The sequence below is a fragment of the Oratosquilla oratoria genome, chromosome 39 (assembly GCF_046742065.1).
Source record: "Oratosquilla oratoria isolate Oo_2021 chromosome 39, ASM4674206v1, whole genome shotgun sequence".
NCBI lineage: Eukaryota > Metazoa > Arthropoda > Malacostraca > Stomatopoda > Squillidae > Oratosquilla > Oratosquilla oratoria.
In genome coordinates, this window is record NC_134815.1 from 11,466,513 (window position 1) to 11,474,698 (window position 8,186).

At 40.1% G+C, this 8,186-nt stretch overlaps 1 protein-coding gene across 1 annotated transcript; it reads right to left on the bottom strand.

The window, feature by feature from the left end:
• Window positions 1-1,381: 1,381 nt before the first annotated feature.
• Window positions 1,382-4,241, bottom strand: LOC143020151 (uncharacterized). Its single transcript, XM_076176310.1, has 4 exons — window positions 4,200-4,241; window positions 3,955-4,110; window positions 1,432-3,581; window positions 1,382-1,391 (listed from the first exon to the last, which is right to left on the bottom strand). The coding sequence occupies exons 1-4, from the start codon at window positions 4,239-4,241 to the stop codon at window positions 1,382-1,384; spliced, it is 2,358 nt and encodes a 785-aa protein (XP_076032425.1).
• Between the last annotated feature and the right edge of the window lie 3,945 nt (window positions 4,242-8,186).

The following is an 8,186-nucleotide window of genomic DNA, read 5'->3' on the forward strand; positions in this document are numbered from 1 at the left end:
TCTCTCTCTCTCTCTCTCTTTCTCTCTCTCTCTCTCCTTGCTGGCAACGACACAGTGGACCGTATTGCCAAAGCAGCTTGTGCCTTCGTCTTAGATAACGAACGCGTAGTACCCTCTCTCACATGCCTCAAAAACAGAATACACGCAGCCACTCACACCATAACAACACGCCGAAGGGATGCGGAACGAGCCACCAGTGTCTCCATTCAACACCACGACCACTTCCTACCCAGCCGCCACAAGTATCGCCGACGCGGACCCATGGTACGGAGACACAATGTTGTCAGTGCTCGGCTCAGACTCGGATATCGACCTGTGTGGCAAATCTCCCAGGCGGAAGATATGCCACATTACTCATCATGCAGACTGTGTAACCGCCCTAACGCCAACACCCTTGAATATTACTGTCTCTAATGCGCCATTGTGATAGACAAGACGTGAAAACTGTATGTAAATATTTACTCCTAGCCCGCCACCCACATTTTGGGGAATTTTGATTGTTAAATCCTACCATACCCCCTTTTGTGTCTCCTCACATAATACTATAACTAATGTACTATTGTTGGTCGCCCTCAGAAGCAATGAATTTATTAATCGGTGGACCATCTTACCAAGGCAGCCTATACCTACGTCATGGACGTCACGCGCAATGCTCACGCTATCATACCTTAAAACAAGATACGAGTACACGCAGCCACTCATGCCATGTCAACACACCGAAAGATGCGGAACGGTCTACCGATATCCCCATACGACCACCTCCTACCCAACCGCCACAAGTAACGCCGACGCAAGACCAGTACGAAGGCACAATATATGTCAGTGCTCGGCTCGGACTTGGGAGTCGACTTGTGTGACGGGGCTCCCAGACGGATGATATGCCACGGTGATCACCGTACGGGCTGCGTAACCGTCGTAATACGAACACCCTTGGTATTATTGTCTCCAGTGACCCATAGTGACAGACAATATTCCCCGGAGACGGGGCATGATGATTATATGTAAACACTTACATAGTACCACTATCCCGCCATCACCATTTTGGGGAATCCTGAATGATTATTGTATTATGTCTCCATTTAAAGAATGTATATAATATATGACATGTCCTCTAACACAATGCTGTGATAGATGTACTATTGTTTGCCGCCCACGGGCGTAATAAATTTATTAAAACAAAATCTCTCTCTCTCTCTCTCTCTCTCTCTCTCTCTCTCTCTCTCTCTCTCTTGAGACTATACCATTGCTGCATATTTAGGGGGCTTGGCCTGCGGCGCGGGCGCTGCGCGCCCTGGGCTACGCCCACTTTGCATGAAAATAAAACACTTGAATTATATTGTTTTTTATTTCTCATCAGCGACTACAATACTATCATTAACTTTTATCTTTTTCTGTGGTGGAGACGGGGTACTGTCTTCATCGTCGCTTTGCCGCTTGACAACATCCTTGATCTCCTCGATTAACTTTTCCTGGTTTTTAGTTAATTTTTTGAGTACTGATATGATGTCCTTAATTTCTTTTTTCAAAGTAACAGTTTCGGAATCGCTTTCATCTGGGTCGTTATCCTTGTCATCATTGAAAACAAAGTCTGGGAGAATCATCTTTACGGCGTCTTCTTCTGAGATGTTATAAATTTCCTTTGGGATTTCTCTGATTCCAAACTCTGGTTCTTCTTCGGCGATCGCAGAAGTTTCACCGCTAGCAACGACGGCCGGTGGTTCTACTTGAGGACTGGGCGTAGCCTCAACAAAAAGTTCTTTATATACACAGTTGTTCGCAGGCCTTATTTTATATTCTCCATTTACATTGTGCCAGCCGGTATAATGAAATAACGAATCCCAGCTCGTTACTCTTGAACACGCCACGTACAGTTGTCCGTGAGCGAAACACTGTACTGAATCCAGAAGTAGCCCGCAACGTTCAAACGTTTGTCCTTGACTCTTATTTATCGTCATAGCATAGCTTAGTTTGACCGGAAATTGCTTACGCTTGAAATGTACTGGATTATCTTGAGCCTCTAACGTGATTCTAGGTATCATCACTTGCTCTCCGCGGTAACTTCCACCTAATATTTTCCCGACTAAAACATTCTTTTTCAAGTTTGTCACTATGATTCTTGTCCCGTTGTATAGCTTCGGTGGGCAAATGTTTCGAATGATCATTAGCACACTCCCTACCTTTACCCTAAGCTGATGAGGCGGAAGGGATGGGCTTGTCATGGCGTTGAAAACTGAAGTCTGTATATCCGTTCCTTCTTCGACTGCAACATCAACACTATTGTAAACGACTTCCTTCTCTTTTAGTTTCTCGTGAATCATCTGATTGATGTTGTGGACATCATCATTCGTAGGTGATACTATAGCTCGTTTTTCAAAATACGACGCGTTCAGGTGGTTATTTTCTATGTCATCATAAACTTTATCAACCAACTCTTGGCGAGATTTGACTCTTACATCAAAGTCTTCGTCGAATTCAACGGGACCCTCACTTTGAGATCCCAATTGTAATAATTTCTGAGCAAATAGAATGTTTTTTGTGTCATCCTTCTTCAGACGTACATTTTCTGTCAACTCTAACTTTGTCAGATCGTTCCACATATAACTTGACTTGATGCAATGTTCGAGTTCCTTGTTCTTTCCACCGCCTCGGATAACAGGGAGAATTTGTCTGGTATCCCCTGCGCAAACAAACACCTTACCTTCCATAAACTTTTCGTTCTCGAGAACATCTCGTAACGTAATATCAAGTGCGGTCAACGTGTTTTTATTTGCCATCACTATCTCATCCCACACGATCAAAGATGTTAATTCTAATAACTTTACAAGTTCTGAGTTTTTCTTAATGCTACATGACCTGACTTCGTTATATTCCATTAGCAGAATCTTGAATATGTTATGAGCAGTTCTTCCTCCCTTAAGAACTGTAGCTGCAATACCCGAGGAGGCTACCGCCAAAGCTATCTTGCCCTGAGAACGTACCGAGTCCAGCAACATGTTCAAAACGAAGGATTTACCAGTGCCCCCTGCAGCATTCACAAAGATTCCATTGTTCTTGTACCGATGTCCAAAATGCACTCGGTACATCACTGCATCGTACACTTGTTTTTGTTTATCGTTCAAAAGTAATTCTTTCTGTGCAACTTCCTCCTTCAACTTTTCTTTGTTATAAGACTTCTCTCTTCGAACGACATTTGAAGTCTTTTCCCCACCCCTCGAAGGAGGCAACCCATATTCAGTGATGCTTCCCCCTCCACAATTCCACACGTGTTTTTGAATGTTATCTAATGCGTCCAGATATATTTCATCGTTGTATTCAGTTAAGTTGTTGATGTGCAGATAGTCACTGGCGAACAAATCTTTGGTTTCTTCCCAGATCCCTGATTGATCTTCAAGATCCGAAAATACCAACATGCTTGCATATGTCTCTCGAAGTTGTTTCCTATCGTTCGTGTGGTTGATTATCTCCAAAATTGTATTTTTCCATGTTTCTTCATCAGCTAAGAGACCCAAAGCTGACAGCTTCTCTATTAGAGAGATACATTTTACCGTCAATTGTGTGAAGATCTTCGTATGACGTAGGACCTGGTTTATGCGTAAGCAGGAGCCTCAAGTAAAACAACTCTACTGTCTTGGTGGTCACCGCACGAATACGCCCCAGCGAGAAGGTACGGCCTTTTCGTTCTTCCCAACTTGAAGTGTTGGCGTTGTAAATTAAATGGCGCGGAACCTCGTGGTAGTGTAGATCGGCAGCGAAGCTATTATTTGAATACAATTTGAAAAACGCAGTCAACTGCGTGTCTTTATTCGTTTTCTTCTTCATCTCTTCTTCTGACGTGTTATCATTGTAAAACACCTCATTTTCTCCTTCCAAATGTAAATCGAGTGTTGTCACAGGAGGATAATTTTTATGAATATCGAATTTGAATATTTTCCAAGTAGCTTCGTTAGCATTTACAAATCTTGCTTCTTGATAATTTTCAACCTCGTTTACATCTCCGTTGTTGGACGTTTTAGTGAAAAGAATGCGATCGCAACCCTTGTTCACGGATTTAGTAACGTAAGCGATGCATTTGATTGAGTTTGAGCATTCAACGTTTATATGAGCATTATACTTCAAACACAAATACGCGTTATATGGCACCACCCATGAATTGTCTATAGTTTTTTTCTCACCTTTAATTTTTATTTCGAAAGAATTACCTCCTTCTCCAACCGATCTTCTTTTGTATTCTGGGTATTCATTGCTTCCAAACAATAAATCATTTCTGCAAGTCTTAGGGAAACCTTTTCCACATTTTTTGTGCTCTCGAATGTTTGCCCTGACAACAAAGGTGTGATTCATCGTAGCCTTTACATGGCCCATGAATCATACACTTTGTGACAACATCGTAAAGTCTTGGTTCTTTTTTCTTGTCGGGAATTTCTGCTGAGATCAATTGAGAAACTATATCCGCGGTTACGCGTTCTTCCATCCACAACAATACGTGCACGTGAGGAAGTCCACGTTTTTGCCACTCTATGCTATACAGATATGCTTTAACACGACCAAAAATAAGTTTGTGTGTCAAATCTTCTATTAGGCTATCAACTTTCAACTTAAATATCCTACTTACTAAATCGGGGCGGTCACACGATTTTGTTTCAGTGGAACCTGTTTTGTTCATCCCCTCGCGTAACTCACTCCAATTTGGATTCATAGTAAAAGTTATGAAATAGTCTGGAGAGCCATAATAAGAGACGTATGCGAGAGCGTCTTGTTGTCGTTGCTTCATGTATCGAGGTCCACCAACAAAGGTGGGAGGCAACACGACTCTTTGTCCAATGTCATTCTTGTTCGTAACGTTCAATATGTCCACCCTCTCTTTGCGTATTTGATTCTGATGAAGTTCCAGAAACAATTTGTTAGATTCAACCTTCACGAAATTGTCTACTGCAAATTGCTGAAACAGCCTTCTACCTTTGGTTATGTAGTTGAAAACGACTTCTCTTTCCATGTAAAGTGATGAATAAAACATAGCTGGTGAAAGTCGGTTATATTTCCCCTCTTTTTTCCCAGGTTGACATTTTTTTTGTCATTTTGTAAGAGTACCCTATGTCGCCGTTGGGAATGAGTAAAGGATACTGGAATATGTCATAAAAGTAATTGTTATGGTCCAATATTTTGTTAGGAAATTTCGTGTTCGCTGCAGGGGAACTTATTATTATCTGAAGGGGGTCTTTGTCTGGACTCAAATCAACTATCCCTCCAACTTGCGAGGAAGACGTGGGTAAATTGTAAACCCCTTTATGCTCTCTCGTATTGATGCCTTCGGCTGTTTTTAGCGTTAAGGACATTTCAGGAATTTTATCGGTCTTTTTAACGTAATCGTCGATCAATTGTCTTGAAGATTCAACTTCTTTGAGCATGCCCGAGAGACATATATTGTTAATCACTAAATAATCATACAATTGACTATTATAGTTTCGTTTTTCGCAACTTCATTTTCCTCTCTTTCTCGACGCTTTTTACTCTCTTTCTATAATTTATCTTTGTGTGGGTCAAAAAAATCGCACATCCTCTGAACACGTAACTTTAATTGTTGTTTCTTATCGTGGTAGAAGTAAAGATCCAAAAATGAATTATCAGACTTCCAGAACGGCTTTTCTTTACCAGCAATTAATTCTGGTTTTAGAATTCCGATTTTATGATACACTTTTCCTTGAATCTTGTAACATAACGAACTTTCTTGCTTGTTTTGAAGTGTTCCTGAGGTTTTAAATGACGTAAAGGAAAATAACGTGTTAAATCCGACTAAATTCTTTAGAAAGCGATTCGATAAAGGGGACGTTCCGTTATATAAAGCCTCAAGATCGCCGTTGAGTTTCGTCGCTAAAAACATTGGTGTTTGTCCCACATTACAACATATGGTTCTACGTTCTTTTTCCCATAGTAACGATTGACAAAACTTACATTTGAATGTTCCAATTTCACCGATCGAATGAAGTGGAACCCCTTTCTTATCAGTCTCTCGTAAAGATCCTATGTAAACCGTGAATAACCTCTCTAACGACTCCACAAATATTTGTTTTGTTTTTTTATTGAGTTTGTTACGTTGTTCTCGCAAGTCATCTATATAGGCGGTTTGTGCTGATGTTAAACCCCCATTTAAAATATCCCCTTTGGATTTTTTTAATTCCTTTTTTCCCCTAAGTAATAACTTTTTTTTTAGCTTGCTTTTCTTGTTTCAGAACTTTGCGAACCGTTAAAGCTTTTGCTTTAGCCTCTCTCCGTTCCTTTCTGGCCTCCTTCTTCCTTGTTCGTTCCTCTTCCTCGGCTTTTTTACGGTCCTCTTTTTGAATACGAACCATTTCAATTTTCTTTAGTCGTTCTTTCTTGTCTTCAATACGTTTCTTAATCATTAAATCTTTCGCTTCTTGAATTACGTTGACGTTTTCTTCCACTTTCGTGTCAGTGCTTTTACTAATTTGATCTCTTACTTTTTTAATAACGTACTTGTTAACTCGATCTATTCGCCTCTGGGCTTTAAAAGTTCTTTCAAGATAATACTTTTGATAATCTGTGTGATCCGATTTACCACCCTTTTTCGTAAAACTTTTGTACCCTGCGAAGTAATGCTTTTCAAACGCACACAAACTCTCTTGTGAAATTTCCCCCATCAAATGCTTCGAGAGACTCAAAAATTTCGTCGCTATATTTGTAATTTTTATCTTCTTTCAATCTCTTACTAAATGTTAATAGTTTTCGATGGAACAACTTCATTGATTCTCTCACTGAAAATGTATTGGTATTGCCGTATAAATTTGGAAAACTCGAAGCATGTTCACGCCTCAATTCACCCATTTGTTTTTTGTTTTCGTTCAGAAAAGCTTTGGTCAATTTTTTTTTTTTTTTTTTCTTCGTAATCCATTTCCAAAAATGACGATTTCACTGCACCTTTTACCTCGATGACTCGGGCATCTTTAACGCGGGTAAAGAAGCGTCCTAAACACAGAACGCGAATATACACTTATGCCCGCCAGGCGACCGGTCGATGTAACCGATTTCCCCCAGGCACCGCTGGCCGCAGGAAAAGAAAATTTTCGGAAGACAAATATTTTTATTTAGTATAATATACGAAAGGTATCTACCATCCAGTAATAAGAATCCATTATCCAACTATTTTACACATGCACTTGAAAAGGTTACATGATAAAAAAAACTTATTCCATAATACAAAACTGTAAAGTAGTAAAGTCAATGTTTCTTTGTCGACACACCACTTACTCAAAACTACAGCTAGCAGAATTGACTTAAGACAACTTCTGCCGATACTGCTGCTGATACCCCCTCAGGCCGGCCCTCACTTACTTTGTACAGCAAAAATGAAATGATGTTGGGTGCGGGATGCTTTTATAAAACCAAAATAAAGTACCTTAAAAAGCTAATATGAAGGCAAAGATTCATCAAATGTAACACTAAGAAAAATATAATTTTGAAAAAAGTTAAAAAGTCATATCCAACTATTTTACATATGCACTTGAAAAGGTTACATGGTAAAAAAAAAAAAAAAAAAAAAAAAAAAAAAAAAAAAAAAAATTATTCCATAATACAAAACTGTAAAGTAGTAAAGTCAATGTTTCTTTGTCGACACACCACTTACTCAAAACTACAGCTAGCAGAATTGACTTAAGACAACTTCTGCCGATACTGCTGCTGATACTCCCTCAGGCCGGCCCTCACTTCCTGTGTACAGCAAAAATGAAATGATGTTGGGTGCGGGATGCTTTTATAAAATATGAAGGCAAAGGTTCATCAAATGCAACACCAAGAATTTTTTTTAAGTTAAAAAGTCATATCCTTAAAACACAAACACAAACACACACACACACACACACACACACACACACACACACACACACACACACACACACACACACACACACACACATACACACACACACACACACACACACATGTTGGACAACTAGATCTTCTAGACAGCGTAATCTACTACCGTAATCTACCTATCTACTTTGCCACATCTACCGCCTCTGCACGTCATCTATCGGCTCTCGCACATATGCACAGGCTATGCTATGCATTTCGCTTCACCACGCTTTAGGAGCGAGGTGGTATTCTTGACGTCACTAGATACGCAAGGGTCAAACCACGGTCAAGTTTCTATTGTTATCCTGAGTCGTGACCTC

Coding starts and splice junctions, on each gene's coding strand:
- LOC143020151 (XM_076176310.1), bottom strand. CDS start 4,241: ATGAATACCCAGAATACAAAAGAAGATCGGTTGGAGAAGGAG. Junction 4,111..4,199: donor AAGATCGGTTGGAGAAGGAG/GTAATTCTTTCG, acceptor TTGTGTTTGAAG/TATAATGCTCATATAAACGT. Junction 3,582..3,954: donor ATTATCAAGAAGCAAGATTT/GTAAATGCTAAC, acceptor CGCATAAACCAG/GTCCTACGTCATACGAAGAT.